General features: G+C 33.5%; 1 protein-coding gene across 1 annotated transcript in view; it reads left to right on the top strand.

Annotated features, from left to right (window-relative positions):
- The window catches only part of AGPS (alkylglycerone phosphate synthase), a 132,731-nt gene that overhangs the window by 53,687 nt on the left and 59,338 nt on the right, over positions 1–19,706 (top strand). Inside the window, exons 9-10 of the mRNA XM_024732873.1 lie at positions 6,421–6,546; positions 9,061–9,169. Of these exons, the coding sequence (XP_024588641.1) occupies positions 6,421–6,546; positions 9,061–9,169 (235 nt within the window). The remainder of the gene's footprint in view (positions 1–6,420; positions 6,547–9,060; positions 9,170–19,706) is intronic.

The following is a 19,706-nucleotide window of genomic DNA, read 5'->3' on the forward strand; positions in this document are numbered from 1 at the left end:
TAGTTGCGGCATGCAAGCTCTCTAGTTGTGCCACATGGGCTTCAGAGTGCATGGGCTCAGTAATTGTGGTGTGCAGGCTCTCTAGTTGTGGTGCATGGGCTCAGTAGTTGCAGCGCATGGGCTCAGTAGTTGCAGTGCAGGGGTTTAGTTGACCTGCAGCATGTGGGATCTTAGTTCCCCCACCAGGGATCAAATCCGTGTTCCCTGCATTGGAAGGCGGATTCTTAACCACTGGACCACCAGGGAAGTCCCTGCTTTTGTTTATAATAGTTTCATTGAGATATAATTGTCATACAATACTGTAAACTGCAGTCATTTAAAATGCACAACTTGATAAGGTTTGGTATATGAATACAACCATGAAACCATCACCACAATCAAGATATAGAACACATGCACCAATCCCAAAAGTTTCCTCCTGGCCTCTTTATAATTCTCTCCATCCCACCTTTTCCATGTCCCTGGAAATCACTGATATGTTTTCTGTCACTGTAGATTTGTTTGAATGTCCTACAGTTTTATTAAAATGAAATCACATACTCTTTTTTTACAAGGGTGGGGCGAGGGTTGGCTTCTTTCACTAGGCATAATTATTTTGAGATTCATGCATATTGTTGCATGTATCATTATTTTATCCCTTTTTGTTGCTCAGTAGTATTCAGTTGTATAGATATACCACTGTTTGTTTATCCATTCACTTGTTGAATGCTTGGATTATTTCCATTTTTGGGCTATTACAAATAAAGCTGCTTTGAACATTCATGTGTAAGTCTTTGTTTGGACATATACCTTCCTTTCTCTTGGGTAAGTATCTAGAAATGAAATGGCTAAATCATTTGGTAGATATATATTTACCTTTTTGAAAAACCACCAAACATTTTCCCAGAGTGATTGCATCATTTGATATTCGCGCTAGCACTGTATGAGTTTATCTACATCCTCGCCAATATTTGTTATTGTTAGTCTTTTAAAGTTTAGTTGTTCTAGTAAGTTTGTTATGGTATCTTACTGTGGTTTTAATTTGCATTTCTCTAATAACTAATGATGTTGGAGATCTTTTCAAGTGCTATTTGCCATCCATATATTTTCTTTGGTGAAGTGTCTCTTCAAGTTGTTTGCCCAAGTTTTAAATCGGATTGTTTTCTTTTTATTGGGTTTTGAGAATTTTTTTTAACATATTCTGGACATAAGTTCTTTTCCAGATATATACTTTGCAAATATTTTCTCCCAGTCTGTGGCTTGTCTTTCCATTCTCTTAACAGAGTCTTTTGAAGAGTAGATGGTTTTTAATTTTGATGAAGTACTTAATTTTTTACTTTATATATCATGCTGCTACTGTCATATCTAGAAACTTTTGCTTCACCTGAGGTTACAAAGATTTTCTCTCATTTAAGTTTCATAGTTTTTAGTTTCTTTTCAAGTCTGATGAGTTTTGAAGATTTTGAGTTAATGTTCATGTATGGCGTGAGGGATAGGTTGAAGTTCATTTTTTTTGCATATGGATAATCAGTTGTTCCAGCACCATTTGTTGAAAAGACTATCCTTTCTTCACTGAATTGACTTTTCACCATCATAAAACTTGTCTGTTGTCACTTTTATATAATATGTAATATATAATAATGTGCATCTAGTCTGGACTCTATTTTGTTCCATTGATCTATTGTATATCTTTATGCCAGTACCACACTATTTGGATTCTTGTGGCTTTATCATAAATCTTTTTCAAAGTTGTTTTGGTGATTCTGGGTTCTTTGTATTTCTATATGATATTTATAATCACCTTGTCAATTTCTATTAAAAAAAGTAGCCTGTTGGGGTTTTGATTGGGATTGCATCAACTCTATACATCAATTTGGGGAGAACTGACATCTTAATATTGAATCTTCTGACCCATGAACATGGTATAACTTTAGTTTTTTTAAGGTCTTTTAATTTCTCTCAGCTGTGTCTTATGGTTTTTAGTGTACAAACATTTCATATTTTTAGTAGATTTGTCCTTAAGTATTATATATTTTTATAAATGGTATTTTAAAAAGTTTTCAGTTTCTGAGTATTCTTCATTAGTATATAGAAATAAAATTGATTTTTGTGTATAGCTCTTAAATCTAGCAATCTTACTAAATTCACTAATTAGTTTTAAAAGTTTTAGCTCCCATTAGATTTACTACATTTATGATCATGTCCTTTGTGAATAAAGACAATTTTACTTCTTCCTTTCCAATCAGTATGCCTTTATTTCTTTTTCTTACCTGATTGCACTGACTAGAACCTCTAATGCACTGTTGAAAAGAAGTGAAAATAGACACCCTTATCTTGTTCGTGATTTAAGAGAGATGCATTCAGTTCTTCACCATTAGGTATGATGTTAGTACTTAATGTATAGGGAGTTTTTTTGTAGATGCCCTTAATCAAGTTGAGGAAGTTCCTTCTACTTTAGTTTGTAGAGTGTTTTTATTAGGAGTGGATTTTGGATTTTGTCAAATGCTTTTTTGTGTCTTAAGGTGGAAGATAAGGTGATTTATTTGAGGCCTTTCTTCTTTTTTAATATAGGTTTTCAGTACTATAAATTTCCTGCAACTACTGCTTTTGTGGTATCCTACAAATTTTGATATGTCTGCTCAATTTCATTAATTTCAGAATATTTTCTACTTCCCTTTTGATTCTTTCTTTGACCTATAGGTACTTACAAGTTATTTCATTTCCACTTATTGGGGGATTTTTCTAAACATCGTTCTGTTACTGATTTCTATGTTAATTCCATTGTGTTCAGAAAACATTCTTTATATGACTTAAATCCTATCAAATTAATTGATATTTGTTTTATGGCCTACAGTATGGTCTGTCTTGTAAATGTTCCATGTACACTTGAAAAGAATTTGTCCTCTGCTGCTGTTGGTTGGAGTGGTCTATACATGTCTGTTAGGTCAAATTGATTTATAGTGTTGTTCACGTCTTCTGTATTTAAAAAAAATTTCTGTCTACTTGTTCTATCAGTTATTGACAGAAGGGAATTACAGTCTCCAACTATTATAGATCTATTTTTTCTTGCAGTTCTATCAGTTTTCACTTCATATATTTAAAGCTCTGTTTTGGGGGGAATAAATACTGAGGATTGTTATTGCTTCTTGACTAATGAACAATTTTGTTACTGTGAAATGACTTTCCTTCTTCCTGATAGTATTTTTTGCTCTGAAATCTACTTCATCTGATGTTAAAACAGCCATTCCAGTTTTATTTTGACTGTTGTTAGCATGGTATATCTTTTTCCTTTTTCCATTTTTAAATTTTTTACTAATTTATATTTTTATATTTAAAGTGTTTTTCTTATAGACAGCATACAATTGGGTCTTTCCTTTTTATCTAACATGAAAGTCTCTACCTTTTAATTGGGATGGTTAGACCTTTTACCTTCAATGTGATTTATTGATATGGTTCATTTTAAGTCTGTCACCTTGCAATTTGTTTTCTATCTTTCCTATCTGTGTTTTCTCCTTTTCCACTTTTACTGCCTTTTTTTGGATTGAATTTTTTTTTAATGATACCATTTTATCTTTTTTCTTTCTTCATTAGCTATAAGTTTTTGTTTTGTTCTTTTAAGGGTTTCAGGTTTTATAGTGTATGTCTTTAACTTAAAATAGTCTGCATTAAGGTGATAATGTATATAACACTTAGAGTTTAGCATAAGAACCATAAAATATTATGCTTCCCTTTCCCCTTGTCTCTCCTTTGTGCTGTTGTCATACATTCTACTTTTGCATATATTGTAAAACCTATAGTATATTGTTATAATTTTTGTTGAAATAGTAAGTTATCTTTTAAAGATATTTAAACAGTAAGAAAACATCTTTTATATTTACCCATCTAGTTACCCTTTGTGGTGCCTTTTAATTCAATCTGATGGTATTTTCCTTCTGCTTGAAGGACTTGTTTTAAATATCTTTAGCGTGAGTCTGCTGCTGATGAATTTTTTTTGCTTTTGTTTGTCTGAAAATATCTTCGTTTCATATTTTTTTAACACTTTATTTTTTAGAGCAATGTTAGGTTTAAAACAAAATTGAGAGGGAGGTACAGAGATTTCCCACATGCCCCTGCCCCCACGCATGCATAGCCTCCCCCATTATCAACATCACTGGAAGTTTGTACCCCTTGACCACTATCTCCCCATTTCCCCCACCCCCTCATCCCCTGATAACCACAAATCTATGCTTCTATGAGTTCAACTTTTTTAGATTCCACATAAAGTGATATAATGACATTGAGATTTCTTTTACCAAGGGTGAACCTACATTGGCACATCATAATTACAAAAAGTTCATAGTAATTTTAGGGTTCACTTGTGGTGGTGTATATTCTGTGGGTTTGGACAGATGTATAAATAATCACTGAGTGCCTTCATTATAATATCAGAGTATTTTCACTGCTCTACATTCTTTGTGCTCTCCCTGTTCATTTTCTCAGCCCCCCGACCCTTGGCAACCACTGATCTTTTTATTGTTTCCATAGTTTTGTCTTTTCCAGAATGTCATATAGTTGGGATCATAGAATATGTGGCCTTTTCAGATTGGCTTCTTTCATTTAGTAATATGCGTTTAAGTTTCCTCCATGTCTTTTCATGGCTTGATAGCTTATTTCTTTTCAGTACTGAATAATATTCCATTGTCTGGATGTACCACAGTTTATTTATCCATTCACCAACTGAAGGAAATCTTGGTTGCTTCTGAGTTTTGGCAATTATGAATAAAGCTGCTTTAAACATTTATGTGCAGGTTTTTATGTGGACATAAGTTTTCAGCTCCTTTGAGTAAATACAAGGAGTATGATTACTGAATTGTATGGTAAGAGTATGTTTAGTTTTGTAAGAAATTGCCAGATAGTTTTTCAAATTACCATTTTGCATTCCCACCAGCACTGCGAGTTTCTGTTGGTCCACATCCTCTGTAGCATTTGGTGTTGTCAGTGTTCTGGATTTGGGCCATTCATATAGATGTGTAGTAATATCTCATTGTTATTTTAATTTGTGTTTCCCTGATGACATATGATGTGGAACATCTTTTCATATGATTATTTGCTATTTTCAGTGAGGTATCTGTTAAGGTCTTTGGTCCAATTTTTAATTGGTTTTTTTTTATTGTTGAGTTTTAAGAGTTCTTTGTGTGTGTGTGTGTGTGCACGCGCATGTGCGCGCACGTGCATGTGTGTGTATTACTTTCAGAAAAATTGAAAGGTAGTAGTCTTTTGAGAGTAATATAGATTGTTTGGGAATTAAGGAAGAAATATCATGGTCTGATAATCTTCATTTTAGCTTTCAGTTCTGTATTTAAGCTGCTTATTTGTGAGTGGTTATTAACCTCTTAAAATTAAATAAATGTATTGAATGTTTAGTGAAAAAATTCTATTATGTAATAATTGATGTCTTTTAAAATCTTGTTTTCCTAGCAACAAAATTAGACATAAATAATTTGCATTGCTTGTGTGCAAAAGCTAACAAATTGTATTCAACCTATAGGTTCTCAGGTTCTGGATTACAGCTTTCATACCATACTTAAATACACAAATATAAACATAGCTGACATATTCTACATCTCTGCGTGGCTTACTTGAAAAACAGAAACAGTTGCTTAATTGGATGACTATCAAAATGGTCAACACAGATTGATGGGCTTGAGTGCAGTAGACAGTGGGTATGCAGGTGGTAGTGTCTGTACCATTTGACATGAGATAGCTGAGTCTTTAAAATGATTTTAGTGGAATGGCTTTGGTGGTGTTTCTGTAAAGGGCATCCATCCAACCTCAGGTGCTGTGCAGATGGTAAAGCCACACTAATGTAGAAAAATGAGAAACAAGTGACTATTTAATGTACAGGAATGCATGATCTGCGTCACAAATACATGATGGTATTACATGCAGGAAACCTAGCCAGATGGCTGTACATTAAAACACATGACTCCTTGAGAGAATTAAGTACAGGCAATTTGCTCAGATTTTCTGCAGCCCTGCTGCAGATTATATTAGGGTATGGAGCATAAGAGATTTAAGTGCTTTATTTATTGAAACTGTTTAGATGAAGTTGGCAGTTATTTAAGCATAATCTGATCTCCATAAGTAGTTAATTTGTCTCTTTGTGGAAAAAAAAAAAAGGAGGGAGGTTAGTTGGCTTTAAAATAAAAGAATGTAAGGAGTAAGATTGGCTGGTGAACCTGTGGAAAATAAAACTGTCTTTTGGCCCATATTTTTCCACTAGGCAAAAACTTAAAAATATTTTTAGACTAATATGATAAAAGTATTTCTTTTTCTATATAGGTTTTAATGAGTCCAAATGGCAATGACATGGAAATTTTAATGTGGAAAGAGTTAATGTGTTGAGTTCTGTTTTAAACGAGGCCATTTTCACTGGTAAAATATTACATTTTTGTTTTTCAGCTTAAAGAAAGTGGTTATTGTACAGGTCATGAACCAGATTCCCTGGAATTCAGCACTGTGGGAGGATGGGTATCTACTCGGGCATCAGGCATGAAGAAGAATATCTATGGCAATATTGAGGACTTGGTAAATTTTTTTCTATTTATTATATAATAATTAATTAGTCTATGGAGATTATTATAAAGTTGTTAAGCCTTTAAAAATTGAGTTGGAGAGTCCCCCACAAAAGTATACCCTTTTTGATTATAGTAACATTGACTATGTGTAATACAAACAGTTAAAAGGTACAACTGTGGTCATTATTTAAGAGTGCTTCTTTTTGAGTAACTGATATTTAAATTTTGTAGATGTCTCAGTATCTGACTTATAAATGTATCTAAATATTAGTTTGCAAGCCTTGGAGCCTTGGTCTTCAACTCTACCACTATTTTAGTCTATTTACTTAGGTGATCTTGTCATTACTACTGTTTTGCCTTATGAGATTTTATATTTATTTTTCTGAAAAAAATTTTCTGTATAGAATTAAAGAGCCCAATTAAAAATGTTCTAGTTAATGTAATGTTTTATGTGCACATCATTTTGTTTTAGCTGATCTGGTGTCATTGCTCTTGAGAGTTAGTTAGGCATCCTGGCTAGGAATTAGGTATCATTTGTTCCATTTGTAGCTTTACCAGTGATTAATTGTGTGACCTTGTGCAAATTCGTTTACCTTTCTAAACTTCAATTTCCTACTATATAAAATAGAATAATGTTATTTGTTGCATAGAATTATTATAAGGAATAAAGGACATAAAATGAAAACTCTTAGCAGAATCACTGGTATGTAATAGGTACTTCATACATGTTAGTTCCCTTTATCATCAATATTTTGATAACAATTTAAAAGAATAATTTATGAGACTATTAAAGTGGTATTCCTAACATTATTCCTAGAGCTATTTAGGTTTGTTTTTCAAATCGAGCGTTTCAGCATTTTCATCAGTGTCTTCATTGATAGAAATATCAAATTGTTGATGAAATATATTGGTTTTTTATAGTTAACACCCAACAATTTAAGACTTTAAGTGTCTATATTATGAACACTTTTTAAATGTTTGCATTATCTCTTTTTTAATTGAAGATATTTCAGAAATCACATTTTTCTTTTTGCAATTAAGATAACAAATTCAGTTTCAGAAAAGAGAATTTGATCCTTTTGCTATTGGATTATTAAAAGCTTTATCAGAGTTAAGCATATTTGATAGACTACCACATTTAGTACTGCTAAAGCATGTAATTTATTTTAATCCTTTTGGGACTTATTTAAGGGCCACAAATTATAAGTATACATGTTAATGTACCTATTTGCATGTTTATATCTAGTCTTTAATATAAAAAAGCATCATACTGTGTTTAATCTGCTCTTTAAACTGTTATCAATCTATTAACATGTCAATGAGCATAGGCTTGCACCATTATTTTTAAAAAGTGCATATAATTCTCTTTTATTGATAATTTGTGATTTAGTAATTCCGTATTAAAGAATATTTAAAGTATTTTTATTTCAAAATTATAGAAATAAATAAAGGGAAAAATATCTTCTGTAGTAATTTTTTAGCATACCTCTTTGATCATTTTCTTTGGGTAAGTTCCTAGCTTGGATTGTTGGGTCAAGCATGTTTTTAGGTCCTTGGACCCTTACAGCCAAATTGCTCTATAAAAATTTTGTGCCAGTTGACATTCTTACTATCACTATGAGAATCTTTATTTTACTGGACCTTTTATTTATATTTTTTCCTAAAATTTTATATTTATTTGTTAGTGAATATAATCTTTTAAAATGTCCTCATTAGCAATTTTTATCTTTTTATTTTGCGAATTCTTTATTTATGTCCTCTGCTCATTTCCTTCAACAATAGACTATTTTTATTTATCTGTCAAAAAATTATTCTGAAAATATGTTGGGTTTTTACCTAACCATTTCTGATTCGGATCTGAGGAATTTTTTTGATTGACCCTCTCCCTACAATGTACTTAATTTCTCACATGTGTGAGACATATCTCACAGATATCTTTCTTCTTCTTTTTAACTCAGTCACCACGTCTCTCTCTTCATCCCAATTTTGATGGGATCAAAATTAATACTTCGTTCTTTTCACTCTTTTCTACTGAGTGGGCAAAGTAGATAAGTTGAAGGTGGGGATAAGGCAAGAATAATTTTTTTCTTAGAATTCTAAACATCTAGAATAGTGCCTAACATGAATAATAGTGCTTCATAAATATTGTTAAATAAATGAAAGAATGAACCTATTAAAATGTGATCATTGCATAGTTTTTCCATCCTTTAGTTCTTTACCACATGGACAGCCCTAGACTAGCTTTGGTTTAAGGAAATGTGTTTTTCAGTTTTTAAGATGATGAATATACCTAGGCCAATAACAATCTTAGAATAATTGTTCCCTCTTTTAAAGTTACATACAATTTATTGTTAGTCTGAGAAGTACTAAACGATATTAGAATTCTGAAGGGAATCACCATTTATCACTTAAACCAGTATTTTAAAAATAGTGTTTTATATAAATATATATGGGTGTGTGTATCCACACACACAACATTCACTGACAGATATCTAGAATTTACATCATGCATTGTATTAAACAGGTGGTTCATATAAAAATGGTAACACCTAGAGGTATAATAGAAAAAAGCTGTCAAGGACCTCGAATGTCAACAGGCCCTGATATCCATCACTTCATCATGGGATCTGAAGGTAAATATAACTGCAAACTTATTATGAAAAAATACAGGTTAGTGATTCAGTTTTGTGAAAATCTGTGATATTGTGATATCAGATTTTTGAAAGAAAGACATGTTTTATATATTTAATTTTTTTTAAGTTTTATGACTTTAATTTAGTACTTCATAAAGTTTTTATTATAAGAACATCTTATTAAACTTTCTCTTGAATTTTGCTTTTTTATGTTTTTAGAGCCAGCTTAGTCCTTTTGGTGTTATTTTGTTTTTCTTTTAGAGTTTTTAATCAATTTCAGGAGGAGTAGCTGTTAGGGTTTAAAATGGTTTGCTTTTACATTTACTGGTATGGTATTTTCTAATCTCTGAATTATCAGGAGGAAAGGACTAATAAAGTATTATCTTATTGCCTTGTCTTTCTATAATTATATGTTTTGTTATTTTCTAGTTGGTTTTTGAAGAAGTGGAATTTAAAATTCTGTTGATTCACATATCTTTGAAAACTTATGTTGGTCTTTTATTTTTTCACTACTTCAGTCATCTCCTTTGCTTGGTTACTTAATGCTGGGTAGATTAGAATGTAGTTCTTCATCTTATGTAAAACATTTAATTTCTGTACCTATGAGGGGGAAAAAAACACTAACCTTCCTTCTAATTTGCAAACTAACTCTTATGTAGGCACTGTGAATTTTATGGATAAGGTGAAGGTGGGCATATTTTTCAATTCTTAGCATGGTAGAGAGGGATAGTTATCCCTTAAATTCAGAGAAATGAAAGTGTTTCCAAGTTACCAGAGGAACTCACTACTAAGTCAGAAGGTGGTGCAAGCTGTCAAAAGATTTTCAAAACATCTAGCTATATTCATGGATAAAAGTGCATTTATGATAAACTAGGATGTTAGGGCATAAATTCTAACTTTTGATGGTAACATCAAGGAAAAAATAAATTATGTGTCTTAGTGATGTACTAGAGGTCAACTCTTAAATTGATGACCAGTGGTATAGCTTAGATATTTTTCATGATAATTAGTGACAGACCTCTGTCAAGGTGTTTCACCAATGTACTCTCTTATTCCTTTTCTGATCAGTGTACTCTTCTGTGGAAAAACAGAACTACACTTTTAATGAGAAAAATAAAATGTTAAATTCCTTTAAAATAATATAGTTCTCTAAAAAATATTATTTTGGAACTTCTTGTATTAGTGCATCATCCAAGAGTTAACTGAAAGAATATAACTTTTTCCAGTCAGATGTCAAATTGAATAACAAATAGGCATTAAAACTGATAATTATTAATTTTACTATTGGTATATACATAGTTGGAGTCAACTCTGTAAATTATCTTTTCAAGTAGCTACATCAAACATTTTTTTTCTACCATCAATTAGCGTTTAAAAAATTCTGGTTGCTAGGTACTGTGCTGGCACACCCAAGGACACAGGTAATAATTGACCATTAAAATTGAATAAGATAAATTCTATGATAGAAGTAAATGAAGGAGAAATACAGACAAAAGTCATGTTGATGGGTGCTTAGGAAGACTTCTGCAGAGGGGTTGTGCCTAAAGTGGTCCTTCAAGGATGATAATGAGAAAATAATTCTAGGCAGAGTTGAGGGAATAAGGTGGGGAGGGAGTTGCTCTACACAGAGAACTAACTGCATGTGAACAGGCTTAAAAGTGAGAAAGAGTTGTGTCTGCCTCGTGAAGGTGCCAGTTTTTCAGTGTGACTGGAACTTAAGATTTAATTGTAGAGTGGAGTTGACAGCAGGTCAGGGTGTGGAGCAGTAAGGGTTACAAGGATGGCTGGAGAGATAATTTGGTCTTTTATCCCTTTTATAATAGTTTGAACTTTATCCAAAAGACTGGACTACCTCCTTCAATAGTAAATTATTGTACGAATTTAAGGAAGGCAAACTCATTGTTATAATAAAGTAAGCAAAGAAATACAGTTTATTAGAAACATGTACAAGGGTAAGTTACTATATTTAAATGAGATTTTATTATAAATATCCATGCAAAATGCCATCCTGATTTAAGAGCATGAACCTTGAAATCTTTCAGATCTGGATTTCAATCCTGGTTTTACCACTTATATTTCTGTGACTGTGTAAATTAGGTAGTTCTCTATGCCCAATGTCCTCAGCTGTAAAATGGGGATAATAAAAGTATCTATATTCAAAAGCTTTTTGAGAGGGTCAAACGAAATTATGCTAAACAGTTTATAAGCACGTAGTAAGTCCTCAACAAATGTTAAACCGTTGTGGCTGTTTATTATTTTGGCATCAGTGATCTTTATAAGTATATTTATGGTCCCTAATCCCCATTTCTGTATGTATGTGGATATAGAGTAATCTTAATATAGGCCAGGAGACAGCATGACTGAGAGAGTAAATTTATGTGAAATCATATTCTTTTATAATATGTATTTTCTCTGCTGTTTTGAACTATCTAAATAATAACCTCCTGCCTTAAATATGAATCATAAACTTTTCCTTGAGATTTAGAAAATACTTTCTTTTGCTATAGTTAAATCATTTGACGACAACCTTGAAAGCATCACCATTATAAAAAAACCTATTTTCCCCCATCCTGCTAAGTTCCACATGTGGTTAGCCAAGTTAAGTTTAATGTTTTTATGTTGTTTTGTGTTATGAATTTTTCATAATGATTATTTTGACAAGCAGGTTCCTCCCGTTTTAGATGTTATAGTATCATGATGAATTAATGAAAACCGTAATAAATAAAGCATTTGAAATGTTTTATATTCTTTTCCTGTATGTGGAATTTACTAGTAACTTATAATGATTTGCTCTTTTATTTGAAAAATGGCTAAAAGTACGGTTTTTTTTTTAACTCGTTACCCACCCTTGTTTTAGCCTTTGCTCTAAAATGAAATAGATGAAAAGCTTACTATCAGTCCTTCTGTGTAGTTTTACTTCATCTTTTGGTTAAATAAAGCTCATCCTTTAGATTCCTCAGGAAAGGCACATTCGTATATCCCATGAGTTCTGGAATGTTCTAAACTACTTTTCTATGACCTTGATACCTGCAGGACAGCTTGAGTGGCTTTAATATTCATGGGTCACACTTTTTTTCCTTGTTTTTTGAAAATACTATTCCACTGTTGCTTTGGTTTTGTATGTTGTTTTAAAGAAATCTAATGCCAATTCTCTTGACTTTTTGCCTGGAGGCAGTGAGGATTTTTTTTTCTTTATCATTAAAGTTTACTTTTACAACTGAGAGTTGATTTTTGTGGGTCATTTTGCTCTGGTCAGTGGACCCTTTCTCTGTGTATATGCTGGTCTTTTATTTCTGTAAAGTTTTTCTTTGGATTGTAGAGTTAAATATTAGGGTTTTGGATTCTGTTCCCCCTGCTGTTTTGATTTTTCTTCTTCAGGGACACCAGTTATACATTTGTCTGACTTTCTTTGCTTATTTTTCATTTCATCCATGATTTCTCTTTTTTCTCAACTTCTTTATTTTATTTTAATTCTCTTGGTTACTTTCTGGCTTTTCTTCAATGCCCTGTATTAAGTTTTCATTTGAATCTATTCTCTCTTCTCCTTTGGATACCTTGTAACCCAGCCTTCATTTTTTTTTAATGTTTTGTTGTTCTATTTCTTCCCTGAGTTTGGTCATCGTTTATTTCATTTTATCTTGTTTTTTGTCCATTTATGTTTTTACTGTTTATGTTTCTAATTCAGCTATTTTTTCATATCCCCAAATGCTTGTTTGACAGTGTTTAATTGAGTTTGAAATGCTGTGTTTACAGTTTTCTTCAGGATCATGGTTGGTTTTGTGGGGGATACTTTTCATCAGCAGAAAAGCTATTATTTCCATTTTCTGATGTTTTGCAGTAGTTTTGTATGGATTTGGTCTGCTTTTTTCTGTGCCTGTTATTACTTGGAAAGGGTTCCTAGTTTGAGAGTGTTCTGTTCTGTCACTTCTACCCTCTTTTGTGCTATTTGCTTTATAGATGGTGGTGTTTTTGGTGGGAGAAGCCATGGCATGTCCTGTTTCTCTTTCATTTCTATCAGATCTTTAATTTTCCTCCTAATTTTATTCTTTCCCTACACTGCCTTGTCTCCGAGGAGTACCACACTCCTCTAATTTGATGCTTCTTTGAAGATACTTCCCTTACTTCTCCAAGGGTGTCATTTCTGGTTACTTCCATTTTCAAACCCCTCCTCATAGCCAGGGTTATGGATTACCAAGTCTTATACAGTATTTGGAGTTTATTGTTGCACTTTTGCTTTCCGCGCTTGATTTTGTCTCTGCTTACTTTAAGTCCTCTGCTACCCTCTACTCTTTCTTAGGGAGTCTTCTAAACGCCCCCCGCCCTTACTCACTTTCTGCCCTTATAAGCTTGTAGCAGCTGGAAGGCTGTAGAAGGTCTGTTGGAGTTTTTTATTTTTATCTCTACTTATGGGTAATTAGAAAGTCATAGTGTTTTCTTGTCTCCTTTTAATACTAAAGTGTATGTCCTGTGTGGTTTTATTTGTTTTCCTTGTTGATTTTCATGTTTGAGGGGAGGAGGGTAGAGGGAGAGGGAAGATTCAGAATCAAATGATTACCTTTCTTCTCAGTCCTGAGGTCACCTGAACGTATATTTTCAAATTATGAAAGATTTTATTTACGTCAAGCAAATACTTGCATTTTGTATTAGCTAGTAGTTGAAGCTTTCAGTTTTCTTAAGAACACTATATTTGAAATTATAAAACAGAAAATTCTAAAATTTACAGTAACATATTTTTATTGAAACAGAAAGTGAATGACATATAAGCCTCTATGATGTCACATTGCCATGGAGTTGTTTACAAACAATTATATAAAGTGGATATAAAATATTGGTATAATGTGCATATAATCAAGTGATAAGTAATCTAAGTAGTTTTATGTCACTCCACTGACATAAAATTCCCAGAGCAAAAGAATCAATAAATATAATAAAGCCCAACAGAAGTGAGCCTTTCAATGAAGTGAATTTAGATGTAAACATTTATGGTTAGATTAATTTGAATATAAATCTGGATGGAAGAAATGCCTTGTGCCTGACTGCATTTGGGACTTGGATGGAGTTTTCTTTTACAGTGGGGACCCCCCCAACCCCTAACCCCTGCTGCAGAACTCATAGCTGGATAGTTGCACAGACTTGCCTTGGTCATTTCATTAACCTTGCAACAATGCAAAGTCTCATTTTACTGATTTTTATTTTTTAACCTTACTTATAGTGTTATGGTGGGTTTTACCACTTTAGAATGTATGCTATACGTATGAGGCAATATGGGTGTACAGAAATTTAAGGCATGGTCACTTCTTACTAGTACCTTAGAATTTGGATGTAGAATTAGAATTTTAAGGAAAGTTTGCCAATGTTTTATACATATATATTTTTAAATAAACTTTTTGAGTAAGTAATTACATGTACAAAGTTAAAATATGTACATACATGTACAAAATTCAAAAGGTACAAAAGATGTATAGGGAAAAATCTGCCTTCTATCCCTGTCTTTTAGGCATCTCCCTTGCCCAGAGTAAACACTCTTGCTATTTATAAGCGTATATGTATGTGTTTTTAAAAACACAAATGGGAGTTTACTACTCTTTGATTTATACATAATTTTATAATGCTCACTTCAAATCATCACATTTAGAACCACTTCATTCTTTTTGGCAGCTACCTGATGTTCCATTGGTATGTACTCTGTTCTATTTAAGCAGACCCTCATTGATTGGCTTTTAAATGGTTTCTGATTTTTTCTTTGGATTATATTTAGGTTATATTATATGTGGTAATTTATAGAAATATTTTCAAATGGCTTTATTTCTGAGATGTAAAGAAATATTTCACAAAAAGTCAGGAACTTGGAGTTTAATTTTATTTATTTTTTATTTATTTTTTAAAAATTATTTTCAAAATTTACTTATTTATTTTTGGCTGCATTGGTTCTTCCTTGCTGTGCGTGGGCTTTCTCTAGTTACGGTGAGTGGGGGCTGCTCTTCGTTGTGGTGCGCGGGCTTCTCCTTGCGGTGGCTTCTCTTGTTGTGGAGCACGGGCTCTAGGCACGCAGGCTTCAGTAGTTGTGGCACATGGGCTCAGTAGTTGTGGCTCGTGGGCTCTAGAGCACAGGCTTAGTATTTGGGGCACGCGGGCTTAGTTGCTCCTTGGCATGTGGGATCTTCCTGGACCAGGGCTCGAACCCTTGTCCGCTGCCTTGGCAGGCAGATTCTTAACCACTGTGCCACCAGGGAAGTCCCTGGAGTTTAATTTTAAATAGAGAAATTTTCCTGTCTAAAATCAAGGCTTATACTAACCTTCTTTTCACAGTTTTCCCGCTTGAGTTTATTTATTTATTTACTTTTTTATTGGAGAAAAATTGCTTTACGGTGTTGTGTTAGTTTCTGCTGTACAATGAAGTGAATCAGCTATATGTATACATGTATCCCCTCCCTCTTGGACCTCCCTCCTACCCCAACCCCCAACTTTCTTTTCCTTAATGAATTTCAACCTGGTGACTTTTGAGTTTGAACAAATATTTATTAAAGTTTTCTGTACTCTGCGGAGAGATTAGAATAAATAGAAAAGATGATTCATGCCTTTAGGAGCTATGCCTGACAAATTTCAGTTTGTTTGTAGAAACAACTTTCAGCATGAGGTGTTAATTCTAAGACTACCAGGACCTTCGAAAAATGTTGAAAAGAGTAGAAAAAATTACAAATAAGCTTAGGGATGGCATCAGTATAGTGGCAGAAGAATTAGCAACTTTAAAAATTAAAGTGATACTACTTGTCTTGGTAAGAAAGAATAGGTGTAATAGATAATTCTGTGTTGGTGGATGAGAAGGCAGCATAGTCTGTCAGCCTTATGCCTCTTTCTGGCAAAGGTTTAGAGTTCATTTAGACTCTTTCTGTAGCCTAAGATACTTGTCTCTAAAAATACCCCTATTTCTAAAATGTATGGCTCATAGCTCCTTGTTTAAGAAGATAACTCTGAAGTTTCCTTTGTTTTATTGAGATGTAATTTACATACCATAAAATTCACGTGTTTAAAATGTATCCCTTAGAAAGGATAGTTCCTAGGGTTATTGTTTGAGATTTTTTGTGAGCTTAGGAGGGGTCCTCCCCACTGTTCCCCCCTACCCTAGTTTTATTGAGCAATAATTGACATACATCCCTGTATAAATTTAAGGTGTACAGCATCATGGTTTGATTTACATATATTGTGAAATGATTACCACAATAGGTTTAGTTAACATTCATCATCTCATATAGATACAATAAAAAAAATTATTCTTGTGATGAGAACTCTGAGGATCTACTCTCTTAACAACTTTCTTGTATATCATACAGCAGCGTTAACAGTAGTCATCATATTGTACATTACATCCCTGATACTTATTTATCTTATAACTGAAAGTTTGTACCTTTTGACCACCTTCCTCCCCCTACCCTCTGCCTTTGGTAACCACAAATCTGATGTCTTTTTCTGTGAGTTTGGTGTATTTTTATTGTTTGTTTATTTTTATTAGATTCCACATAAAATTGAAATCATATAATACGTGTCTTCCTCTATCTGACTTATTTAACTTACGTAATGCCTTCAAGGTCTATCCATGTTGTCACAAATGGAGGGATTTCCTCATTTTTTTTTATGCCTGAATAATACTCCATTGTATATATATATATATATATATACCACAACTTCTTTATCCATTCATTCATTGATGAACACTTAGGTTATTTCTGTGGTTGGCTGTTGTAAATAATGCTGCTATGAACATGGGGGGCTGCAAATATCTTTTTGAGTTAGTGTTTTTGTTTCTTTCAGATATATTCCCAGAAGTGGAATTGCTGGATCATATGGTAGTTTCATGTTTAATTTTTTTAGGAACCTTCATACTGTTTTCCATAGTGGCTGCACCAATTTATAATCCTACCAACAGTGCACAAGGGTTCCCTTTTCTCCATATCCATGCCAGTGTTTGTTATTTCTTATCTTTTTGATAATGGCCATTCTGGAAGGTGTGAGGTGATATCTCTTTGTGGTTTCAATTTGCCTTCCCCTAGTGATGTTGAACATCTTTCCATGTACCTGTTGGCCATTTGTGTATCTTCTTTGGAAAAATGTCTACTCAGGTCCTTTGCCTGTTTTTTTAATTGAATTATTTCTTTTTTGCTATTGAGTTGTATGAGTTCTTTATATATTTTAGATATTAACTTCTTATCACATAAATAGTTTGCATATATTTTTTCCAATTCTGTAGGTTGTCTTTTCACTTTGTTTATGGTTTCTTTTGCTGTGCAGAAAGAATCTTTTTAGTTTGATGTAGTCCCACTTGTTTTTTATTTTGTTGCTTGTGCTTTAGGTGTGATTTCCAAAAAATCATTACCAATACATATGTCAGGGAGCTTTTCCCCTATGTTTTCTTCTGGGAGCTTCATGGTTTCAGATCTTACATACAAGCCTTTAAACATTTGAGTTAATTTTTTTGAGTGGTGTAAGATAGGTGTCAGGTTTCATTCTTACATGTCAATGTCCTGTTTTCCCAGCACCATTTATTAAAGAGACTGTGTTTTCTCCTTTAAGTACTATCAGCTCCTTTGTCAAATATTATATGACTGTATATGCTTGGGTTTATTTCTGGGCTCTTGATTCTGTTCCATTGATCTGTTTGTTTTTATTCCAGTACCATACTCTTTACTATAGCTTTAGAGTATAGCTTGAGATCAGTAAGTGTGATGCCTCCTGCTTTGTTCTTCTTTCTCAGAATTTCTTTGGCTATTTGGAGTCTTTTGTGGTTCCATATAAGTTTTAGGAGTGATTTTTGTTTGTTTTTCTGTAAAAAATGCCATTGAAATCTTGATGGGAATTGCATTGAGTCTGTAGATGTCTTTTGGTAGTACTGACATTTTAGCAATACTAATTTTTTCAACCCATGAATGAACACAGGATACCTTACCATTTACTTGTGTCTTCTTCAATTTTTTTTTTTTTTTTTTTTCCAGCGGACTCTCAACCACTGCACCACCAGGGAAGACCCAATTTTTTTTTTTTTTTTCAATCAGTGCCCTAGTTTTCAGAGTAGAGATATTTTACCTCCCTGGTTAAATTTATTCCTAAGTATTTTATTGCTTTTGATGCTCTTGTAAATGGGATTAATTTCTTTATCTCTTGTTCAGAAAATTCACTGTTAATGTATAGAAATGCTTCTGATTTTTGTATGTTAATTTTGTATCCTGCAACTGTACTGAATTTGCTGATTAGTTTGAATAGTTTTTTGGTTGACTCTTTAGGGTTTTCTGTACAGTTGTTCTTCAGTATCTGCAGGGGATTGCTTCCAGAAACCCCTGCAGATAACAGAATTTGCAGATTTATCTCTTATATAAAATGGCATGGTATAGCCAGCCATATATAAAATCATGTCGTCTACAAATAGAGACAGTTTTACTTCTTCCTTTCCAGTTTTTACGTCTTTTATGTTTTTCTCTTGCCTGGTCGCTGTACCTAGGACTTCCAGTATCCCCAGGTTTCTACCAGGCAAACCAGGCCTGCAATTTTGCCTATATCTCCAATAAATTTATCTATGTCTTCCCGATTACCTTTTACCACATCCTCCACTGTTTTCAAGAGTATTCTTGAAACCTCTTGAACTTCTTCATGCTCTGCTGTAAATAATCTTCCAAAAAAAAGATTGGGAGCTGTGTTATGGCTTATTTCTTCCTCTGGCAAAATCTCTGAGCTAAGGCTGTGGAGATGGGTATGGGGACAGTGGCATGTTTTTCTCTGAGGACACCCTTACTTTAGAAACTAAGTGCTGGGGAGAAGGAGGAAGGAAAGTAGGTTTGGTTTGCTTCTCCTGGCAAGATACCAGCCCTTTACAAGCCAGGGCAAAGGGTTGGGACCATAGGCTTAGTGCATCACTCAAAGTAGAGTCTCTGTCCCACCAATTTAGGCTGGGTGCAAGAAGTGAGCCCCTCCTCACCTCTTAGCTGCCCTTGCCTAGAACTTAGTTTCAGGAAAGGTAGCTGAGGTAGACTGTTACATGGAACAGGGTCAAAGGTTTTTTGAAATTAAGAAAGTTCGTGTATCTATCCAAAAGAAAGGAAGACATATCCACATACAAACTTTTACACCTATATTTGTAGTAGCATTATTCATAGTAGCGAAAATATGGAAACCTGTGGAACTTTCAGCCTCACCCCCTGACCTCTAGGGAGTGGAGGGGAGAGGAGAGGAGAGGAGAGGAGAGGAGCAGCTGGAAGTTGAATTAGTCACCCATATCTGTGGTTTAGTCATCATGCCTGTGTAATGAAGCCTCCATAAAAATCCCTAAATTATGAGTTTCAGAGGACTACTGGGTTGGTAAACACATGGAAGTGCTGGGAGGGTGGTGTATCTGGAGAGGGCTTGGGAACTCTGCACCTTTTCCCCCATACTTTGTTCTGTGCATCTCTTCTGTTTGATTGTTCCTGAGTTGTTTCCTTTTATAACAAGCTGGTAATTGAGTTTAAAAAAAAAAAAAAAGTAGAAACCCAAATGTCCATACCGTACAATG

The sequence above is a fragment of the Neophocaena asiaeorientalis genome, unplaced genomic scaffold, assembly GCF_003031525.2.
Source record: "Neophocaena asiaeorientalis asiaeorientalis breed wild unplaced genomic scaffold, Neophocaena_asiaeorientalis_V1.1 scaffold96, whole genome shotgun sequence".
Taxonomy (NCBI): domain Eukaryota; kingdom Metazoa; phylum Chordata; class Mammalia; order Artiodactyla; family Phocoenidae; genus Neophocaena; species Neophocaena asiaeorientalis.